Source organism: Erythrolamprus reginae, chromosome 1, assembly GCF_031021105.1.
Source record: "Erythrolamprus reginae isolate rEryReg1 chromosome 1, rEryReg1.hap1, whole genome shotgun sequence".
Lineage (NCBI taxonomy): Eukaryota > Metazoa > Chordata > Lepidosauria > Squamata > Dipsadidae > Erythrolamprus > Erythrolamprus reginae.
This window is the reverse complement of record NC_091950.1, coordinates 122,524,472-122,548,899: the sequence shown is the minus strand read 5'-3', so window position 1 is coordinate 122,548,899 and position 24,428 is coordinate 122,524,472. Positions and strand designations below refer to the sequence as shown.

At 40.0% G+C, this 24,428-nt stretch overlaps 1 protein-coding gene across 6 annotated transcripts in view; it reads right to left on the bottom strand.

Moving 5' to 3' along the window:
* Positions 1-24,428, bottom strand: part of DENND2B (DENN domain containing 2B) — a 189,750-nt gene that overhangs the window by 51,297 nt on the left and 114,025 nt on the right. For 5 of the 6 annotated variants that reach the window (XM_070763630.1, XM_070763631.1, XM_070763634.1 and 2 more), the window contains 3 exons: positions 6,439-6,587; positions 1,763-1,978; positions 612-708 (listed from right to left, as the gene is read on the bottom strand). In XM_070763630.1, coding sequence (XP_070619731.1) covers positions 612-708; positions 1,763-1,978; positions 6,439-6,587 — 462 coding nt within the window. Of the gene's footprint in view, positions 1-611; positions 709-1,762; positions 1,979-6,438; positions 6,588-22,740; positions 22,886-24,428 lie in introns of those variants that run through there. The other variant, XM_070763636.1, reaches the window with a different exon arrangement.

Genomic DNA, 24,428 nt, shown 5'->3' with positions numbered 1-24,428 from the left:
TAAGGTCATAAGGTCTAGTTAACAAATCCTGCTATTACATGTATGTGTTTCACATAATAAATATATAATTGAATATGTTGGTTCACCATAAGCACACTTGTGGACTACCACTGCAGAAATTAGTGGATAAATTCCAAGGAACAATGAAAAACAGCTGCTCCTCACTTCACATAGTACAGAATTGTGAAGCTACACTAGCTTTCCCAGGTTACTGTGTATGTATTTTATCTACTGGGATTTTTTTTTTTAATGTAAAACTGTTATTTTAGATTTTAATTATTAGATTTGTTACCATGTATTGTTTTTGTCACTGTTGTGAGCTGCCCCGAGTCTACGGAGGGGGGCGGCATACAAATCTAATTAATAATAATAAATAATAATTACTCCAGAATTAGTAATTGGGTGTATGTACTGAAACTGATGCGCTCAAGGACTTGCACCAGAAATTTTAACTTATATCTATCATATGCAAAGAAACAAGCATTTAATCTTACAACTTTTATTTTTGTCATTAGGAAATATTGGTATCCCAATTACCTAACAAATCACAGTAATTTTGGTAACTGATGATCAACATTTTCCTATAAATCCAAAATATTTCTGTGCTATACCTCGCAGTGATGCAGTTTCAATATTGGACATTGAAAGCTTCTTCAATCTTTTTTTCCCTCTTTTTGCACTATAGATAGAATTGATCCTCTGTACCAGCTGTAAAAGAAGAAGGAAAGAGCCATTGGCACTGCATACAGAAATCCAGGACAAACGAGAATCATGCAGAAATTCTCTTTCACTCGAAACTATTGTGATTGTTAAATATAAATATGAGAAACAGTTTCATGTATTCAAATTTCATTCCAAAGAGGTAGTTTTCGAAGATTGGATAGAAGGTCATAATATACAGAAGTCACCCAAATGTAGCATAGTTTCAATCAGGCTAAAGATTGGCCTTACTTGTTTCAAATGATTTCCAGTACTGTATTTAATTTTACTGATGAATTGCTTGACTGGTTGTGTGCCAACAAGTTGATGGGATAGGCCTTCTCCAGGGTGATCTATCCCAAATCAGGCCCTTCACGTCTTCCAATCACCACTGTAATCAATTCAATTTGTATTTCTGTTTCTTTCTTTCTTTCTTTCTTTCTTTCTCATTCTTTCTTTCTTTCTTTCTTTCCCTTCCTTCCTTCCTTCCTACCTACCTACTGTTTTTCTAGCATTATGGGCTTATCGAAACAATTATTATGCATAGCAATACTCTCCCTATTCACATGGCACATCTAATTGGATGACAGGGAATAGCTTCTCTTGTGAACACCAAGAAACAAGATCAGTGAACCCAATTAATTAGCTTTCAATTAGCCAAAAATAATCCTGGCTCTTTGGGGTTAAATGGATGTGAGGTATGTTGTTTGAACAGCTGATGGAGAGTTAATTTGCATTCAAAGTAAGAAAGGTAGTTCACATTCTAAAATAGTTATTCAGTCTACAACTGAACTGAGTAGGAAATACAGCACACAATTTACCTTACTTACAAGAATAATTCAAATATCAGAACATGGTTCTGATATCTGTGGGCGTGGCTCATGCAGGACGCCCGGCGTTTTCTTTCAACATCTTTCAATGCAAATTGGTGATCTGGGGTGGAGCTGCATTTTCGCTATCCCACTTTGTTCTCCCCCGTCCGGGCAGCAACCCACCCCTGGTTCAGAGACAGAAAACCAAATCTTCTACAGTTGCAAGAAGACTGTAGTGGCCATTACTGTACCTTTGGGACCCTGCGAGCCCTGCGTGCAGATAGAAGTTCACTGGTAGTACTCAAGCTGTCATCATTCAGGCTAGAAGGAGAGGAAGGGAGGCCAAGCTGGGCCAGTAAGAGCATATCATCATGGCTGTGCCTTTTGGGTAAACGTGGCAGGCGATGGCTTTTCCTTTCTGACCAGTTTCCAATTCTTAGGGACTGGCTGCTAGGCTTTAAAGGTAGCTAAAAAGAAAGAAAATAAAAATTTAGCTGCTGAAATAATGAGAAGGCCTGGTTGAATTATTCGTTAATGGAAAATGAAATGATCTCGCTGTACAGAGCGCTGGTGAGACCACTGTGTTCAGTTCTGGAGACCTCACCTACAAAAAGATATTGATAAAATTGAACAAGAATGGTGGAAGGTCTTAAGCATAAAACATATCAGGAAAGACTTAATGAACTCAATCTGTAGAGTCTGGAGGACAGAAGGAAAAGGGGGGACATGATCGAAACATTTAAATATGTTAAAGGGTTAAATAAGGTTCAGGAGGGAAGTGTTTTTAATAGGAAAATGAACACAAGAACAAGGGGCCACAATCTGAAGTTAGTTGGGGGAAACATTAGAAGTAACGTGAGAAAATATTATTTTACTGAAAGAGTAGTAGATGCTTGGAACAAACTTCCAGCTGACGTGGTTGGTAAATCCACAGTAATTGAATTTAAACATGCCTGGGATAAACATATATCCATCCTAAGATAAAATACAAGAAATAGTATATGGGCAGACTGGATGGGCCATGAGGTCTTTTTCTGCCGTCAATCTTCTATGTTTCTATGAAACATATTAAATAAAAGCTAACAATCTGACATAGCAGCTAAACTGCTCCATTAGTATTTAATCAGTTTAACAGAGTTGGAAGGATTGTGAGGCAAGAACTCCATCTCTATTTACTTTTTATGTATGTATGTATGTACGTATGTACGTATGTATGTATGTATGTATGTATGTATGTATGTATGCATTCATTCATTCATTCATTCATTCATTCATTCATTCATTCATTCATTCATTCATTCATTCATTTGATTTCTACAGCCACCCAATTCAACCAACAGACTTTGGGTGGCTAACAGTTTTAAAATGATAAAGCAATTAAAAACATTACAACAGTAAAAACTAAAAAGTTACAAACAGTAGCCATGATGATTAATCAACTAATACTAAACATAATTAACAGAGCCTTTAACACATCCTGAGCCCAGGGCCTGAATGCATAGCCAAATTTTTAATGTCTTGTGAAAGTCCATTCTAATCTCTGAGGGAAGAATATTCCATAAAGAAACAGCTACAGCAAAGAAAACTCATCTAATTTCGGCCACTCAAAACTCTTTGTCCGATGGGATCTGCAGATCCAATCTGTTAGATCAAATTGGATGGGTTGGGGGCAATATACTGACTTTGTAAATTGCCTAGAAAGGGCTGTAAAGAACTATGGGGTGGTAGATAAATCTAAGTGCTATAAAAGATACCGTAAATAAATAAGTAAACAAACAAGCACTATTGCATAGGGCATTAAAAGGGCAATTAGATGTTCCTGTTTTAGGGCACAGTTCCAGATTCTGCTTCACAGAGTCTTTGAAACAAACACTTGAAGAAGAGGGAGACAGATATTTATTATCATGATAGTTATGTATTACTTCCCGTGTCAAGGTCGATACATTCATAAATACCAGTTGGAGGAAAAAGGAGCAGATATGCCATTACTTCCTTATGAATTTTTGAAGCAATTCATTATTTATTTAGTCGTGCTGTACTAATGGGATTTGCATCTGACTGAATAGACTCTTCTTATTTATTTATTTTATTTATTTTATTTATTTTATTTATTTTATTTATTTTATTTATTTATTTATTTATTTATTTATTTATTTATTTTATTTATTTATTTATGTCCAATACACAATACATATTGAAGAGAAGAGACATGAAGTATTATATATAAAGAAAAGATATAAAAATAGAGGAGAAGGTACTGTATATGAAAGGAAAAAAAGATACTGTATATGATATATGAGATAAGGAGAGACAATTGGACAGGGGACGAAAGGTACACTTGTGCACTTATGTACGCCCCTTACTGACCTCTAAGGAACCTGGAGAGGTCAATCGTGGATATTCTAAGGGAAAAATGTTGGGGGTTAAGGGTTGACACTACTGAGTCCGGTAATGAGTTCACGCTTTGACAACTCGATTGCTAAAGTCATATTTTTTACAGTCAAGCTTGGAGCGATTAATATTAAGTTTGAATTTGTTGTGTGCTCTTGTGTTGTTGGGGTTGAAGCTGAAGTAGTCATTGACAGGCAGGACGTTGCTGCATATAATTTTGTGGGCAATACTTAGATCGTGTTTTAGGCGTCATAGTTCTAAGATTCCTAGACCTAGGACACTACTGATTTATAGAATTCTCTAGCAAGCTTTCTTGTTTACTATTTAAAAACCGGGAAGGGTCTGGTAGATCTTTTCCTAATAAAAGATTTCATTCCTAAAGTCATATGCCTTTTAATAAAATTTGTTAGTTGGAAAAGGTGCTACTGGAGTTCTTCTGGTTTAGCTAACACAGCTTTCCTCCTATATTACTTACAAGCCAGGGGTGGGTCCCAACTAACCTCGCTGCCACTTTACTTCCTTCAGTGCCACGTAGCCATGCCTCATGGGCACACACGTGCTTCACACAGGTGTGCATGCACAGTCCAAAATACCTCAAAATATTTTAACAAAAAAAGCTGAAAACAAACTGGCGGCACATGCGCAGTGCCAGAAACGTGCCTTCTGCACAGAATATTTTTTTTAAAAAAATTCAATTAAAAAAATTAATAAAGATCGTGGCACTCATGGACTGCCACTGACTGATCTGGTTTGGTGACATCATTGTGAAATCACTAGGGGGTCGCTACCAGTTCGGCCAAACCGAACCAGGAGGAACCCACCCCTGCTACAAGCTATAATCTGATGCTGTGAAAAACATTCCTGGTTTAATCAATGAGCTGAAAGATATTTTTGGTTACGCTGAAGTTCAATTCTCTTTTTTTCCTTTCGCTATAATTTTGCTTGATTGTATATCTGATGCTTAAATAACAATCTGCTGAGAGAGATGGATTACGAACTAGCAACTGTTTTTAATGCACATAAAATAAAATAGAATACAGAGTTCCCTCAATTTTCGCGGGGGATGCGTTCCAAGACCGCCCGCAAAAGTCGAATTCCCGCGAAGTAGAGATGCTATGGCTATGAACAGTATCACAAGCCTTCCCTTAACACTTTAAACCCCTAAATTAAAATTTCCCATTTCCTTAGCAACCATTTAGATTATTATTCACCATGTTTATTTATTAAAGTTTGTTAAAAAAAACACAATTTATTTAAGGTGGATGAAAGTTTGGCGATGACATATGACGTCATCGGGCAGGAAAAACTGTGGTATAGGGGGGAAAAACGTGAAGTATTTTTTAATTAATATTTTTTAAAAACCATGGTATAGTTTTTTCGCGAAGTTCCAACCTGCGAAAATCGAGGGAACACTGTATAATCTCACATCCTATTACGGGGAATACAAAAATACTTATACAAAGGACTCCAAATTTGCAATGAGAGATATGCTACCCTGAAAAAAATGCCACAAACTCAATGGGACTATTTTCTGAAATTCATGAAATACTGCTATAAATAACTCTTTTATTTCCAAAACTAGAATCAATTGTTCATATATACTTCAATCTATCCCTCACACATATAGCATACATTTTAAAACATCAGCCCTCAAACAATAGCTCTTTCAACTCTTGAATGACACTTGTCTAGCTGCAGAGGAGCTGAACGTTAAAGTTATTTTGCATTTAGAAATATAAAACTGAACAGAATCATGAAGTTAGGCCAGATACATATTTAATGGCTTTACAATAGGTTATTGTATGTTAAATGATTCACTCTCTTCCAGGTTACTGAAGGCATTTCTTTGGAAGTAGAGTACATCCTATTGTTTTCTGTTAAATTTATCTGGAAATATAGCATGTTGGGACATTTTAATATACTTAAAATTGGAATGGCTATTATAAAGTATAAAAATGGGTTTGGGGGATGAGGAGTAAAGCAGCTGATTATGGAAAAATTTGCTGTGTTCTGTTATTTCCCAAGCTAATTATATTTTATTAGTTGATATTTTTAGCATCTTCATAGAGCACATTAAGTAAGAGAGGGCTGCATATAAATTATAGAAAAGGAAGGAAGGAAGGGAGGGAGGAAGGGAGGAAGGAAGAGAAAGAAAGAAAGAAAGAAAGAAAGAAAGAAAGAAAGAAAGAAAGAAAGAAAGAAAGAAAGAAAGACCAAACATTGTTTAGTAGAGAGTATTCAATAACTAATTCTGGGTATAACAAGATCGGGGGGGAAAGTTAATGTACAGAATACTAACAATTTCACAATACTATACCAACATTTAAAAAAGAACAGCAATAAAAAGTTAATACATATTAAAGATTTTAGATTAAAGATGTTAATGTCCCTCTTTTCTCATGCCCCTTTTTCAGTTTAATATGGTTAAATTATCTAGCTATTCTCCTGTGCTGATCTATTTTAAAAGAAGAAAATAAATACCGTACTCGACAACATACAGTTAAAACAAAACCCAGTGCAGCGCATTTATAATTACCTGTGGAGGTGTTGTGTACTTCCTGTCCTGTGGACTCCACATCCTGTGCAAAGAATCCAGGGAACATTCAGAAAGCTGTTGGGATTTTCGGCCTGCATTACGGGCTTTCAGTTCCACATCCTCATATGGGTTTTCCTTGGGTGAATCTCCTTTACCATTTTTTTTTTCAAGGAAAGAAAAGCAGATAGGAATGTTAAAGGGGGGGGGGGGATCATGTGAACTAAGAGAAAGGCTAATAGCAAACCTCCTCAGCTTCCAGACTGACTCATCTTTCAACTGCAGCTGGAAGTACTTGGAGTAGATTTTGGCTATGAAAGACAGTGCATTTAAAAAAAAAAAAGATTTCACAAGACTGCTTTCTGAACCTCTACAGCTAAAGCATTGTTCGTGAATTTAAGGCACGCACACATTAAGCACATAACGGTTTTAAAGAGAACCAGACATGTGAGACTTGATTCAGAAACGCTATTGAGTTCGGTGATACTTTCTAAAGAATAGCTGTATTTAGGATTGCAAATACGAAAGCTCTCCCCGTTTTCCTGTGAATAGAAAATTATATGCTATTTATGATTGCTTGGGTATAACTATGGGATATAAATTCTACATAACTTTTGTAATGGCATTACCACTTTTTTTTAAAAAAAAATCTCTTTTTTAACCTAATTATCCTTCTCAATATTAATGATTAGATATAGTTAGCATAAGGAATAAAGCACCCACCACACATAGAACTGCAGTATCATATTAGGATTGCAAAACTCTGGATGACCATCAGAGCAGTGTTTCCCAACCTTGGCCACTTGAAGATATCTGGACTTCAACTCCCAGAATTCCCCAGCCAACATTTACTGGCTGGGGAATTCTGGGAGTTGAAGTCCAAATATCTTCAAGTGGCCAGGGTTGGGAAACACTGCATTAGAGGATACAAAAGAGCTGCAAGAAATTCTGATATAAAGAAAAATATCTCTATCCTGAATCCTAAAAAGTGAGCTGCTGCAACTATTGGCTCCCTGCAAAAGAAAACACTAAAATAACTTGTCAAAGCAAGATATGTTTTAGGTTTTTTTAATTTTTCAGTTATGATAGAGCTATTTTCCCCCCGCTTTATTATTATAAATATCAAAAGGTTTTCTGCAAAATTGGCATTTTCATGATTTTTTTCTAACATGGAAGCATTCTTTTTTCAAATCAAAATAGTAAAAAAGCAATAAGCAAAATGCTACATTTATTTATAAACCAAGCAGAGAGTTGTCCACCTCTGCTTTTCTTACATCAGCTTTAGCATGATTTGCTGAAATTTATATAAAATTTGCAATTTATACAAACATTTCCCATCCACATGGCATGTATTACTCATATATTTTACTGTTATTTGCGTCTTAAGAATATATAACCCCAAAATTTGCTGTTAAATATTGCAATAGACATCTTGAATCATCAATAAAAATAAAAGGCTTAGACCTGATTCAAGGCATGCAACATTTCTTAGATTGAAAAATGAATTACCATACATTATTTGAAACATTTTTCCACTTAGTTAATATGTAGTATTACATGAAAATACGAATGTTCATTCTGTAATTCTGGGGAATATTTAGTTCAGAGACTGCTTGCAAGCTAAATTGGAGATATGTGGACACCTGTATGTTTCCAGAAATATACTGAAAATCTATCATAAAAAACTTAACAGCCATGCATTCCAACACTAACCATACATTCCCTCTCAAGAAGTCTACAAACATGACATTACTACAATTAGTTCTCCACTATCAGCTAGCACATTTTCTTATGGGAAATATTCTTTTTAGGGATGAATAATTCTGTTTCTTTTACTGATTATCTCCTTTAAATGTAAGCAAAAACATTATCATTTATAAAGACTACCGCAAAAATGCTTCATGCCATTTCTTTGATTATATGCAAATACACTTTCTTCAGGCACAATTTTTGCCACAATTTTTTTCCAGTGAGAAACTGTATTTTGTCTACACATATCTAAGTATAAACTCACTAAGTATAAACTACAAATATCTAAGTATAAACTGACTTTCTGTGAGTTGCAAACAATAGTACATTCAAAAGTATTCTTTTAGTGCTCTTTACCCAGCCTTGAAGTTCTCTGCCTTCTGTCACTTGTTTACCAAACCGTTGCCTCTAGTGTGAGACTCAAAGCTATCACCTCATTAAATTCAATCTTAAGCCATGCATTTTGAGTTTATCAATTTATGGAGTTCCAATTTAGTATTACGAGGTTCTATACAGATTAACATGGAGAGCACTTGCCTATAAAGTTGCCAAGAGCTGGACATGACCAGATAGTTAAAACAAAACAACAAAAAAGGATTAATGTTCCATACATTTGTAGTTATCAAGTCTGATAGCCAGTTTTGTATGAACTAACTTTCCCAGACTCTCGGGATTTAATGGACATGTTTGAGTATGCACATACACATGCTTTTGAGTCAATGTTGACTTAAAGTTGCCATTGCCTCTGTTCTAGGGCTGAGAGAAAGGGACTGGCCCAAGCTCACCTGAATGGCTTTTTGCCTAACTCACATTTCTAACTGATACCTGAAAAGCTTTTTCATTTTATTCCTTCAGGGATGAACATTATCTCAAATTTTGCCATTGCCCCTCCAATTCAAAAATTTTGGAGCTATCCTGTTGGAATCCTTCAATGCTGAATAATTTGGTGTCATCTGTAAACTTGGCCATCTCACTATTATCTCCAGATGATTCGTGCATGTTACATATGATTGCTCATCCCTATAAACCAATATTTTAGGATTGCTTTAATTAAAAGGCTTGGACTGCTGCTGCTGCACTACAAAATGTTTCCACTGGCAGTCCTTGATTATTATCTCAGAAGGATGGAATGCAGTTGTATAGACTGTACTGGAACTTGCAGAGTCTGGGTTACAGACACCACCCAGCTTTGATCAAGCAGAGTTTAGAGATGTATCTCCCTATTCAGCAAATCAGCTTTAATGACAACATAATTGTTATGGAGTATGTATGTGTATGTATGTACAGTGATCCCCCGTTTATTGCGTCCCCAACCATTGCGAACAGGGTACTTCGCTATTTTTCAACCCGGAAGTCAAAATACCATCTACGCATGCGTGCCGGGCACGCATGCGTAGATGGCAGCGGCTTCCCTGGGTCTTCCCCCTCTTGCTGGCGTCAGCGAGGAGTTTCCCCACCGCCCACGCAAACTCCTCGCTGCCGCTCGCCCGCCCTTCGCCTGCCCACGCCGTTCGCTCCCCCCTCTTGCTGTCGGGAGGGCGAGAAGCCCTCCCCAGCACCCGCTCGCCCGCCCTTCGCCCTGGCGGAGAAATTCCAGCCCCCACCTGGTCCCGCCCGATCCTCCTCCCTGAGGCAGCTCGCCCTCCCATGGCCGCTTCCTCCACCCTCTATTGCAAGCCTCTCTCCTCCCATATTCTGCCCCCCTCCCAGCTTCCAAGCCGCATTCGCCTTCCTCCGCCACCACCAGCATCCAGCTCCCGGCCAAGCAGCCAGGAAAGCCGAGCCGGGCATGGCGGAGAACATCGGCGCGGGAGGCAGGAGACGGCCGCCGTCACCGCCATACGCGGCTCGGCTTCCCTGGCTGCTGCTCCGGTCGCCCGATCGTCTCCTGCCTCCCGTGCCGATGTTCCCTGCCAAGCCTGGCTCGGATTCCCTGGCTGCTTGGCGGGGGGGGGGGGCTCGGCCGAAAGGAGCTGGAGACGCAGAGCTGAACACACCCCTTCATCCCCAAAGGCCGGCCTTTTTGTCTGGGAGGGAAGATGACGTGCCGGTGGCACAGGGGCGAGGGGCGGGAGGCAAATCGCTGCGTCTCCAGCCCCTTTTGGCCGAGCCCCCCCCCCCTCCGGCCAAGCAGCCAGAGAAGCCGAACTGGGCTTGGCGGGGAACATCGGCACGGGAGGCAGCTTCTGCCGGACATGGGCAATGGGCGGGACAGAGAAGCGGGGAGAATCAGGAGGCTCCTTTGGCAGCTGGGGGCTGCCTGGCTTTGTTGTTTTGGCTGCAGCGGGTGCCAGGCAGCCTCCAGCCGCCAAAGGAACCTCCTGATTCTTCCCGCTTCTCTGTCCCGCCCATTGCCCGTGTCCGGCAGAAGCTGCTGCCTTATTGCTCTTTGCCGGCGGGATGCAAAGTGCTGGGGTGGGAGGGTGTCCTGACAGCCCCCCCACCCATATGCTTCGCCTCCCGCCGGGCAAGAGCGCTCGGGTGGCAACTTCTTCTAGATACGGGCGATGGGCGGGACAGAGAAGCGGGGAGAATCAGGAGGTTCCGTTGGCGGCTGGAGGCTGCCTGTCACCCGCTGCAGCCAAAACAACAAAGCAGGGCAGCCCCCAGCTGCCAAAGGAGCCTCCTGATTCTCCCCGCTTCTCTGTCCCGCCCATTGCCCGTATCTAGAAGAAGCTGCCACCCGAGCGCTCTTGCCCGGCGGGAGGTGAAGCATTGGGGTGGGGGGGCTGTCAGGACACTCCCCCACCCCAGCACTTTGCATCCCGCCGGCGAAGAGCAATCAGGTGACGGAAGGCAGCCGCTTGGGCCGAGAGGAGCCGGCCTTGATCCGCCAACGCGCGCTACGATCTTCCGGGCCAGCCAGGCTCAGCGGATCAAGGCCGGCTCCTCTCGGCCCAAGCGGCTGCCTTCCGTCACTGAGCCTGGCTCGCCCGGAAGATCGTAGCGCGCGTTGGCTGCAGCGGCGAGCGATTTCGCCGCCGGTGCAGCCAACGCGCGCTACGATCTTCCGGGCCAGCCAGGCTCAGCGGATCAAGGCCGGCTCCTCTCGGCCCAAGCGGCTGCCTTGATCCGCTGAGCCTGGCTCGCCCGGAAGATCGTAGCGCGCGTTGGCTGCAGCGGCGAGCGATTTCGCCGCCGGTGCAGCCAACGCGCGCTACGATCTTCCGGGCGAGCCAGGCTCAGTGACGGAAGGCAGCCGCTTGGGCCGAGAGGAGCCGGCCTTGATCCGCCAACGCGCGCTACAATCTTCCGGGCCAGCCAGGCTCAGCGGATCAAGGCCGGCTCCTCTCGGCCCAAGCGGCTGCCTTCCGTCACTGAGCCTGGCTCGCCCGGAAGATCGTAGCGCGCGTTGGAGACAGGCTTTGAGTTTTGGCTGCGGGGCGAGGGAGTTAGGAAAGTCCTACTTCTCCCCCCGCAGCCAAAACTCAAAGTCTGTCTCCTGCTGCCCGGTTTAGCCAGGACACGAGCGGCGAAATGACTTGGAGGAATGGTTTCAGCTTCACATTCCTCCAAGTCATTTCGCCGCTCGTGTCCTGGCTAAACCGGGCAGCAGGAGACAGGCGGTGGGCTGGGAGCCGCAGGCGAAAGGAGCTCGGGCATTGTTCTCCGGACCCCGCCCGCAGCCTGGAGAGGGAAAGGGCCGCCGCGGGGCTGAGCGGGCGGGGTCCGGAGAACAATGCCTGGCGCCGCGCTCCGATGCCCGAGCTCCTTTCGCCTGCGGCTCCCAGCAGCACTTTGAATCCAGCAGCTTCTGCTGGATACGGGCGGTGGGTGGGACGAGCAGCGCGGAAGCCAGGGGCTGTGGCAGCTCGCCCCCCCATCGCCCGTATCCAGCAGAAGCGGCGGGATTCAAAGGGATTCAAGGCTAACTTCTGCGCTTGGCTTGAGGACTCAGCTCGGAAGCTGCACGGGTGTTTTAAAAGGTCTCCGCCGGCATGGGGGGCTTCCTACCACCTCCCGAACCCCCAACTCGGGTTTGGGGGGGTGCTAAGAAGCCCCCCATGCCGGCGGAGACCTTTTAAAATACCCGTGCAGCTTCCGAGCTGAGTCCTCAATCTTCGGCTCCTCGCTAGCGCTGCGGAAGTAAAAATACCATCTGCACATGCGCAGATGGTGTTTGTACTTCCGCAGCGCTACTTCGCGAAAACCCGCTCGTTGCGGGGGTTCCTGGAACGGAACCCTCGCAACGAGCGGGGGATCACTGTACATGTGTGTATGTATATATATGTACATACTGTATGTATATATTAAATTACATGTATATGTATGTATGTATGTATGCATGTATATGAATGTACAATTCTACATTGATATTTTTTGTTTTCCCTCCTTGCCAGAAAAATTCAATTCAATTTCAATTCAATTCAATTTATTAGATTTGTATGCCGCCCCTCTCCGAAGACTCCGGGCGGCTCACAACAGTAATAAAACAATATTATAGCGAAACAAATCTAATATTAAAAGAAACATATAAAACCCTATCATATTAAAAAGCAAACAGCGTATAAATGCCAAACATAAATATAAAAATATAAAAAAGCCTAGGGGAAAAAGGTGTCTCAACTCCCCCATGCCTGGCGGTATAGATGGGTCTTGAGTAATTTACCGAAGACAAGAAGGGTGGGAGCAGTTCTAATCACCGGGGGAAGTTGATTCCAGAGGACCGGGGCTGCCACAGAGAAGGCTCTTCCCCTGGGGCCTGCCAAACAACATTGTTTAGTCGACGGGACCCGGAGAAGGCCAACTCTGTGGGACCTTATCGGTCGCTGGGATTTGTGCAGTAGAAGGCGGTTCCGAAGGTACTCTGGTCCACTGCCATGTAGAGCTTTAAAGGTCATAACCAACACTTTGAATTGTGACCAGAAACTGATCGGAAGCCAATGCAGGCCACGGAGTGTTGTAGAAACGTGGGCGAATCTGGGAAGCCCCACGATGGCTCTTGCGGCCACGTTCTGCACGATCTGAAGTTTCCGAACACTTTTCAGAGGTAGCCCCATGTAGAGAGTGTTGCAGTAATCGAACCTTGAGGTGATGAGGGCATGAACAACTGTGTGCAATGACTCCCTGTCCAAATAGGGCCGCAACTGGTGCACCAGGCAAACCCAGGCAAACGCCCTCCTCGTCATAGCCGAAAGATGATGTTCCAATGTCAGCTGTGGATCAAGGAGGATGCCCAAGTTGCGAACCCTCTCTGAGGGGGTCAATAGTTCCCCCCCCAGGGTGATGGACGGACAGGTGGAATTGTCCTTGGGAGGCAAGACCCACAGCCACTCTGTCTTGTCTGGATTGAGTTTGAGTTTGTTGACACCCATCCAGGCCCCAACAGCCTCCAGGCACCGGCACATCACTTCCACTGCTTTGCTGACTGGACATGGGGTGGAGATGTACAGCTGGGTATCATCAGCATATTGATGATACCTCACCCTGTGCCCTTGGATGATCTCACCCAATTCTGGATTGCAGAATTGAAGGAAGTCAATTTACAAGTGCAAAATGCAGTAACAAAAACTGCTACTCTAATCAAGAGATGATTACAAGGATTTGGTAATTGAAGTAGAAACTCATCAAAAGAGACCTTTGGTAAAACTGTTAACAAATACCGTACATCAGGCAAAAATTAAAAATGTGTTCTTTAGAGAGTATTTTGCTTATCTGCTATATGACAATGGCTAGAAATGGGAGAAAGAAAAATGAAAAAAATATTTTTAGAAGCTCCAGAAAGTTGGCAATACAAATCAAAACTGATTGTATACGTTTAATTCTTTTTAAGAAGCGGCAGTCTTTTATTCTCTTATTGTGGAATTAGCATCATGATCTCCACTTGACATAAACTTGAATAAGATAAGCTGCAATTTACCCAAACATTCTATAGAAAAAAATGGGGCTTTCATTGATGGTGAAAGCACTATTTCCTTAAGCTAGGAAAAATAAAACATACTTAATTGTTTCGCTTTCTATACACAAGCTGTAATCATATAATGCTCATATGAATTAAACTAAATCTAGCAAGAACAATTTCTATATAGATATACAGAAGAGCTGCTTTCTGAAGAGATATCCTTTTGCTTATTTCGGAATAAGGATTCAAGAGACATTTGATACCTTTGCTTATTTGGATTTTTTTTCTTGCTTATTCTTTCTTGATCTACTTTAACTTTGGCTGCCTAGAAATTGGAATGTGGCCCTTAAGGTCTTTTCCAGAATTGCACTATAAAGGATTTTCAGACATTATAAGGTAAACACGCATAAATTATCATTTGGACATTTTGTTTGGCTTTATATCAATAAAGATGACACCTTTAGAGCTTGAGAGACAGGACACATTCTGCTGGTTAGAAGAAAGAATGTGAGACACATAAGAGATAAGCACTATTTTTAATTTTGAAAGTCAATACGCATAATTATTTGCTCATGCATTTTGGCTTCTATCTTGCTAATTCCCATAGGCTCTAGGTAGCATGTGGCATGCCAAACATAGGGTTTGAAAAATCACATCGCTCCGATTAACATCCAGTTAGAATGCCAGCCTGAGGGTAGGCTAAACCAGGGGTAGGCAAAGTTGGCTCTTCTATGACTTGTGGACTTCAACTCCCAGAATTCCTGAGCCAATTATGCTATCTCAGAAATTCTGGGTGTTGAAAAAGAAGAGCCAACTTTGCCTATTATATTCGCAATGCTTTCCTGGAGTTTATTGCCTTTTGGCAACCCAGTAAAGTTGGGAAGGACTCAGCAATGGGTTGCTCCCGGTTCGGACCAGTAGCGCCAGCAGCAGGAGGCTCCACTTACCTGCCCGGGACACTCCACCCACCTGCCTGGGATACTTCTATGCATGTGCAGAAGCATCATGTGCCTGAGTGTATGTCTGTTAGTATATGGGGTCTTTTTAAATCGTTAAATATTTTAAATTTGTTTAGATTATTTATGATTTGTTTCCACGTGTTGTGAGCCGCCCCGAGTCTTCGGAGAGGGGCGGCATACAAATCTAAGTAATAAATAAATAATAAATAAAATCACCCGCAAGTGCATGTGCAAACCACTAGCAAAATCATTTAGAACTTACCACTGGAAGAACTATCTATCCAGGGAGGTAGATGTCTATGCCATTGGGAGAACCTATTGTAATGCAATCAGCATGCTGCAGAGGAAACACTATAAAGTGGGCTGCATGGTTAAAGCACTAATGTTATTCATGCCCGTTGTGCTGCTTCAACATACTGACAAATACACCCAGCCCTTAGGACAGAGACACAGTGGAGGATGTTGCATCCCGTTGGCTGTGAAAAGCTGCATCTAAGCAAAACTATGCAGTAACAGAAGGCAAGAGTGAAAAATGGGACTGAGAAAAACTGAATTCCTTATATTTATATGAAGTCGCAATTTAAATCTGGGAGGAGGAATTTCATGCTGTAGTTCAAGAATTTCTCCTGCTTTGGCTCTCATGAAAGGACCAGATCTGGAAATAAACAACTTACTTCACAAGGAGTTTCTAATATAGGACTCCTAGTGGAAGCCTGTGGACAGACCTGAATAATTTACAGCCTCTTTAGAAAGAGAGACATACTGACAGAGAACTGATGGTGAGACGCAAAATCAGAAGACAAATGGTGCCTGGGTATGATGAATTTTAGAGGTCTAGATAAGAAATACATTCTAATACATTCTAAAACAAACAACTGATAACTCTCTTCATGCTGTAACAAAGTGCCACAAACTATAGGTGTAAAAGAAAGTTACAGACATCCAAACTACTATACGTTAGTTAAATTAATAATAATAATAATAATAATAATAATAATAATAATAATAATATATTGGATTTGTATGCCGCCCCTCTCCGTAGACTCGGGGCGGCTAACAACAATTATACAAAACAAGCCCTCTTTTGCAACTTCGCTGAAAAATGGGTCCGATTGGAACCTGCATCTGAATATTGGCAAAGAACCTGTTTCCAAGTAATGATCAGTGCAATAGATATATTACATTAGTTTTTCCCAAACCCTGGAACAATACCAGTCCATGGCCTGTTAGGAACCGGACAACAGAGTTGGAGGTGAGTGGTGGGCGAGGGAGCAAAAATTGGATAGCAATAGCACTTTATATACCACTTCATGCTGTTTTATAGCCTGCTTTAAGTGGTTTTAGAGAGTCAGTATATTGTCCATCCCCAACAATCTAGGTCCTCATTTTATCGACCTTGGAAAGATGGAAGGCTGAGTCAACCTTGAGCCCTTCAGGATTGAACTCCTGGAGTGAGCAGTGACTTAGCCTGCAGTACTCTATTCTAATCACTGTGCCACCTTGACTCTAAATCAGTGGTTCTCAACTTGGGGGTCGGAACTCGGAACCCCTTTGGGGGTCGAATGATCATTTCATAGGGGTCGCCTAAGACCATGGGAAAATACAAATTCCCCATGTGCTAGGCATACAAATCTAATAATAATAATAAATAATAATAATAATAATAACTAAAACTTCTATTCTGGCATCTTGGAACATATTTTTACAATCCGACCAATCAGGTGTTGTCCCTCTGCCCTTTCTGCCAATCAGCTTAAAGCTCTGTTGGGAGAATTGGCACTAGACTTATGATTGGGGGTCGCCACAACATGAGGAACTGTATTAAGGGGTGGCAGCATTAGACAGGTTGAGAACCACTGTTCTAAATGAAACCATTCCCTCCCCGGTCCATGGAAAAATTGTCTTCCACAAAACAAGTCCCTATTGCCAAAAGGCCAAGTATCACTACTGCAGGACTGAGACTGCTAGATGTCTTTCCTCAGATGTACTGTAAGTTGTACAGATTTTTTTTTTAAAACAAAACCTTTTTTTCATAACAAAAATGTATGTTTGCCCATATTAAGAAATGTGAGATAGAAATAGTGGAATGTTTAGGGGAGAATTGTAAGGAAGGAAGGGTTTGTTTGTTTGTTTGTTTGTTTGTTTGTTTGTTTGTTTAGGAAGGGACCTTGCAGGTCATCTAATCCAACCCCCTGCTAGTGCATGAACATCATAATGGACATTAAAATCAAATGCTTCCCCATTCAAACCTTGGTAGGACAGAGTGCTATGGAACTTCATAACTTTCAAAATTTGCCCTTCTGATTTAGATGTCTCTGTCTAAGAAAATTACACCATTAATAGAAAACATTGGCAAATAAAATATAGTAGATTATTAAAAGAAAACATTTATGGATGCCAATGAAACTAACTATAATGAAACTTAACCATGGAAATGACTTTGGACAATGCTGGCTCCCTCAGCTAAGAAACATGAGATGAGCATCATCCCCTATTGGCTAAGCGAAGCCTTTACATTTATAATGAAATTAAGATATACATTAAACATTTACAAATCCTCTCCCTACTCCCCTGTTGTTAGGTGGTTGACTAGAGATAATACTAGTGGAAATGAATAAAAGACTCAATTAGGAATTAAAGCGTTTCCTATGGGCAGAATGGCTTAATCTAGTTATGAATTTAGCCATGTTATGTGCTCGCAACAATACTTTGAATCATAAACCAATAAATAGGCACGGTTTTCACAATGTGCTAAGCCAACAACTAAACAAATCAACAACTAATATATGTGATCTGTTCATGAAATGGGAGACCATATAATCTTATTTTAAATAAATAAACAAATACTGTAATGCTAAACTCCTTTATGCACCACAACTCTGCCACAAGAGACTGTCTCTGGCCAGGTAAAAGTTGAGGCTAATGTAACTGAACATATAATTGTAGACTTCAAACAGACTTTAAAATATGTGAATGGGAGGAAGAGTTAAATAAAAATTCAAAGTTTTAAAATCAACAGATTAGCTTAATAACTAATCAATGAGTTTGTTAATAAAATGAGACAGCTCAAACAATCTATGGGAATTGTTCTAAATTGTACATAATTTATAATTTTCATCACATGGTTTCATCACTTAGTTATTAAAACAGTTACATTGCCTAAAAACTTCTGCAGCACTGGGAAAAAGAATAAAAAGAATATATGTTCCTATTTTCCTTCACATATCCTGTATTATTATAATGTAGCAATTGCTATAGTATAACAATGATATGCAGTTTTCTTTTCCATAGTCCACTGAGGCTAAGACAAGTGACACACGGACAAAGGAAGAGCATTAGCTTCAGTGTTAGCTTATGATGAATTATTGTAAATCCTCCCTATTTTTATACCCTTTATTTAGAATAAAATAACAGAGTTGGAAGGGACCTTAGAGATCTTTTAGTTCAACCCCCTGCCCAGGCAGAAACCCGACACCACTTCAGACAAAGGGTTATCCAACACCTTCTTAAAAACTTTCAGTGTTGGAGCATTCACAACTTCTGGAGGCAAGTTGTTTTACTGATTGGTTGGTTGGTTGGTTGGTTGGTTGGTTGGTTGGTTGGTTGGTTGGTTGGTTGGTTGGTTGGTTGGTTGGTTGGTTGGTTGGTTGGTTTACTTACTTACTTACTTACTAACTTACTAACTTACTTACTTACTTACTTACTTACTTACTTACTTACTTACTTACTTACTTACTTACTTACTTACTTACTAGATTTGTATGCTGCCCCTCTCCATAGACTCTAGACTCCATAGACTTTAACTGTCCGGAAATTTCTCCTTGATTCTAGGTTGCTTCTCTCCTTGATTAGTTTCCACCCATTACTTCTTGCCCTACTCTCAGGTGTTTTGGAGAATAGCTTGGCTACCTCTTCCTTGTGGCAGCCTCTCAGATATTGAAATACTGCTATCATGTCATCCCTTCTTTTCATAAGACTAGATATACTTAACTTCATAATGTCATGTGTGATCATCTGATGCAGGTACATGGTTTTTTTAGTGGAACAGACAATTGTAAGCCTCTCTCAAGCACTGTGTCTCCGGACTTACTGTACAGAACCTCTACAGCTGTTCTAACTTCCAAGCTTTGCCAACCCCAACTCTCCTCCAGCTGGACCTCAGTCAGCAGTTCTTAAATACATGGTGATTCATAGAAAACAAGCACTTGGCAAAATGTGTTAGTTCTTCAAACAATGTGTAAATACTTTAAAACAGGATTACATGAATCCTACAGTAAATGGCAATAAGAACTTGTGAGCTAAAGAAAAAAATATGTAGAGTACAAAGCCACCGTATTAATCTCGACTTCACTCTTCAGCCCAACCTAAAGTCAAATGGTGAACCATGATGGTTCACTTTTGAACTTTTTATATTCCAGCTGTTCATGATAAGACCATCAAAATCTAATGAAAATCATAGCAAGCCACCATAACAACTGTAAAATAATAAGAAATCATGCTTGAATTCCTCCCCCTACCCTGCCTTTCACATTCCCCTTTATGCTACGTCTCATGTTGTATATGTCTACGGAGAGGGGCGGCATACAAATCCAATAAATAATAATAATATGAACAGGGGAGTGAGAGGTGCTTGAGTCAGTTTTGACTAGCGACAATTCCTGGACAGATCCCTGTAGTTTTGTTGGCAACGTTTTTAAAAGTGGTTTGCCATTCCTTTCTTCCTAGGGCTGAGAGAGATAAACTGGCTCAAAGTCACCCAGCTGGACTTTGGAGGGATTAGAATCAGAAGCGGGTTCTTCCCGGTTCAGACTGGTTCTATAGAACTGTTAGTTGCTTGGTGGCCTGGGTCGCTAGAAGTGGCAGTGACCCAGATCTGCCATGCTCCTGAGCTGGTGCCATAGGCGCTGCCATCTTGTTTCTTTCTTCTGCACATGTACGGAAGAGGATGTGCAGAGGGTCACTTCCAGGAAGTGACATGCACATGTGCAAAATGTCCACTTCCATTGCGATGCGAACCGGTGGGGAAGGTAAATAGAACCTACCCCTGATTAGAACTCTCAGTCCCCCAGTTTCTAAGCTTGATGCCTTAATCACTGCACCAAATTATGTTTGCCTGTCATATTTCTATTGCTCTTTAAAATGCAATGAGAATCTTTTACACTGAAAAGTAGTATTATAAGGCTGCTAATAACAACTCAAAGCTCAATAACTTACCAGCATCATGACTGCTAGTAGGTCACAAAAGAGCATGCACATTTCTAACTTTTTCATAACTCTTAAATAAGCAAAATGTTAATAAAGCAAAATAATATATTTATTTATTTATTTTGGATATTTCTGTAACACCAAACATATAGGTAGCTAGATATTTTGACAACTTAGAATCTTGAAATTAATAAATCCAAATGTCATATTTAAAGGAAGGAAGGGGGAGACAGAAATCTTGTCAGGTCTCGTCTGATATTTTGGCTAGTATTAAAGAACAGTAGACTACTGGTTTACTTTCCTGTGAACAAACATAATCAAGTTTGCTTCAAAGAATTAATTAAACCGTCAAAAAGTTTCAATTCTCAGTTGGCATATTTAGTTTACATATGAATGGGAAAAGCAAAGATTGTATCAGTTTCTACTAAGAATCTGCACGAGTTCAGAAAGAGATCTCAGCAAAATCTAGTCACATACAAAGACACGCAGAAGACATATTTTTTATTCCAAATCTGCTTTTGGCCATCAGTTTAACAGTAACAGTTTTCCAAATTCCTGAAAGAAAATTGGAGATTACTGAGCATCTCCAAAAATAATGAATAGTATATGACTAACATCATTTTTTAATTTAACTCTAAACTCAGCTTAAGTAATTACGATGGTTTCTGGTAGATAAAATGTGAGAAAATAACAAAAAAAAATGTAGGTGAGCTTAGGAAAGGTTGAATAATGCCAAGTCTGTCTCTAAAACTAGACAAAGTCCAGAGGCTAAAATGGACAAAACAATCCAAATAAGAGCCAGTTTGTTATGGCGGTTAAGGTCCCAGCTTAGAAACCAGTAGATTCCGAGTTCTAGTCCTGCCTTAGGCATGAGAGCTGGTTGGGGGACCTTGAACCAGCCACTTTGTCTCAACGCAATCCACATCATAGGGTTATTGTTCTGGGGGGGAAATAGGAGGAAGGAGTACTTTGTTTGTTTGTTTGTTTGTTTGTTTATTTGATTGATTGATTGATTTGTATGCTGCCCCTCTCTCCGTAGACTCGGGGCGGCATATGTATGTTCAACACCTGGATTTATATATAAGGTTGGTATAAATAATAAACAAGGCAGGATTTTAAAATATCTAACAAAAATGAATAAAATTACAGTTGCTAGGGTTTTTTTTGCAGATTTTACAGTAAAACTATCTTCAGCAGTATCTGGAATATAAATTTACCACTGGCAACTCTGTTTAATTGGCTCTTTCCCCATTTTCCTTTCAATTTCAGTTGATTTCTTTTTTTGTAGATTATGGGAAAGCTGGATTATGCCAAGTATGCCCATTGTGTTCCAAGTCTGTTTCTTTGATATTTTGGTGTAATGAATGTTCTTAGCTCCAGATGAAATATGTTTTTATCATAAAGCTAACACTGAGAACTTTATCCATCTTTCAAAGCCAGGTAGAGCAACTTTTATTTCAGAAAATTTTCCTTTCTCTCAGGTGATGTGCCATTACTTTTGTGTTTTTAAAATATCAGAATTGCTTTGCTCGTATTAAATATTTTTTCCTATTTCAGCTTTTTAAAAAACCATTATAATGAGTTTGATAATAGAATCTATTATATACATTGCTATTTTATACATAACCCGAAATAAATTACCTTGATGGAGATTGCTTCTGAGTAAAACTAGCATAGGATTGCTTTAAATGACCATATATGTTGCCACAGAGAGAACATTAAAAGAATAGAGTGTTCTGATCCACTAAAGTACTATTATTAAACTAATTATTAACATACAACTCAATAAAATAACATGGAGTATATGAAAGGAGAAATATTTTTCATGATTTGGTATTAAATCTTTGAAAATGAATCAAAACGGTGGGAATGGTAACAGCCCTAGTCACCAAGGCACATTGCTATAATAAAACTTCCTTAAATAAAAATGGAGAAATAATATAGAATGTAATATATACAGAGGAATGGTTTCACACGTGTTATACGAACAGAAAATAATTGGTGGTTGTTTTATAGACCTAATATCAATAGAAAATTTCTCTAGAGAAGGAATTTAAATCACAATCCTTTCAAATATGATACAACTATTGTAGACAGGAGAGATCTTAATATGAAGAGAAAACAACTCATAATTCATTTATTTTGATCATTAGGTATTTATGGTAGTTACCACATCATTTTGACAGAATGCCAACAGTCCCATAGGAAACAATATGTATTTTTTTACATTAGGTGAAAATGTTCGCTTCAGTTTGATTTTCACAGATAGAACTAATGTTAAGGCCATCATTATGGCTTCATATCATAATGTTAATTTCATGCAATATACCAAAGTACATTCAAGTATACATTCTAATTTACTTCCTTAGTACTACCTGACTACACAATAATCTTGTAGACACATTCTGAAATCATTATGTTAATTGCAATACATAAATTTATAGTCAAAAAGTATTTAATTACATAAATGAATTAAACTCTGTTAGTGATAGCATTTTAAAATTGTACATAAGTATTCATTTTTTCCCTTTTTTATGAATCTGAACTTACTTTGATCAAGAGCTATTGATGAACTTCAAGATTGTTTTATAACATCCAAAAACAAGACACTGTAGCCTATTGAGAAGAAGCAATCATTGTATATGCCACTATATCAGAAAGAAGAAAACTATCTCAAGCATTGCTCTCATTCTTCATACTAGCAAAGTTTTGCTTGTGCTGTTTCAAAGAATAGAACCATATATGGGAAGAGAAATGCCAAATGAACAGACAAGGGAAAGGGGCAGAAAATCAAACAAAGCAATGCTTCTCCTAGTAGTAAGAAAACTGGGCACTGAGAAAAAGAAAGATCTGCATTAAGAAGTTAGAGAGAATGACTAAGTTTACAGAATAAGAAGAACCATTCAGTTCACTAAAAAAATAAGGACTGTAAGCTCCCTTGAGACAATGATTACATACACATACCGTAGAAATGGTGGTAGACTTTAAGAGAAACCCTTCCACCCTTCCACCTCTCACAATACTAGACAACACAGTATCAACAGTAGAGACCTTCAAATTTCTAGGTTCTATCATATCTCAAGACCTAAAATGGTCACCTAACATCAAAAACATCATCAAAAAAGCACAACAAAGAATGTTCTTTCTGCGCCAGCTCAGGAAGCTCAAACTGCCCAAGGAGCTGCTGATACAGTTCTACAGAGGAATCATTGAGTGTGTCATCTGCACCTCTATAACTGTCTGGTTTGGTGTTGCAACCCAACAGGACCGACACAGACTTCAGAGGATAATCAGAACTGCAGAAAAAACAATTGCTGCCAACCTGCCTTCCATTGAGGACCTGTATACTGCACGAGTCAAAAAGAGGGCGGGTAAAATATTTACTGACCCCTCACATCCTGGACACAAATTGTTTCAACTCCTACCCTCAAAACGTCGCTACAGAGCACTGCACACCAAGACAACTAGACACAAGAACAGTTTTTCCCCGAATGCCATCACTCTACTAAACAAATAATTCCCTCAACACTGTCAGACTTTCTACTAAATCTGCACTTCTATTCTACTAGTTTTTCTCATCATTCCTATCACCCATTTCCTCCCATGTTGACTGTATGACTGTAACTTGTTGCATATATCCTAAGATTTTTATTAATATTGCTTCTTCATTGCTTATTTGACCCCTATGACAATCATTAAGTGTTGTACCACATGATTCTTGACAAATGTATATTTTATTTTATGTACGCTGAGAGCATATGCACCAAGACAAATTCCTTGTGTGTTCAATCACACTTGGCCAATAAAAAATCTATTTTATTCTATTCTATTCTTTACATACAGTATATACATACTATTATAGAAGTTTATATAGTTTGTGCATGTAACATAATCTAACAATGGAGGGGAAAAATAATCATGATCAAGAATCTGAGGGAAGTAAAAGAAGGGAGGACAATGAGAATGCCTCTGGGGAGAGGTATGTTTGGAGGGTCTTTAGAATAGAACAGGACAGGACAGGACAGAATTCTTTATTGGCCAAGTGTGATTGGACACACAAGAAATTTGGTTTTGGTGCATATGATCTCAGTGTATATAAAGGAAAATAAAATGCACTCATCAAGAATCATAAGATACAACACTTAGCGATAGTCATAAGTTACTAATAAACAATCAAATCATAGTAGGAAAGAAATAAAACAATATAAATTGTAAAGATAAAGCAACATAGTTATAGT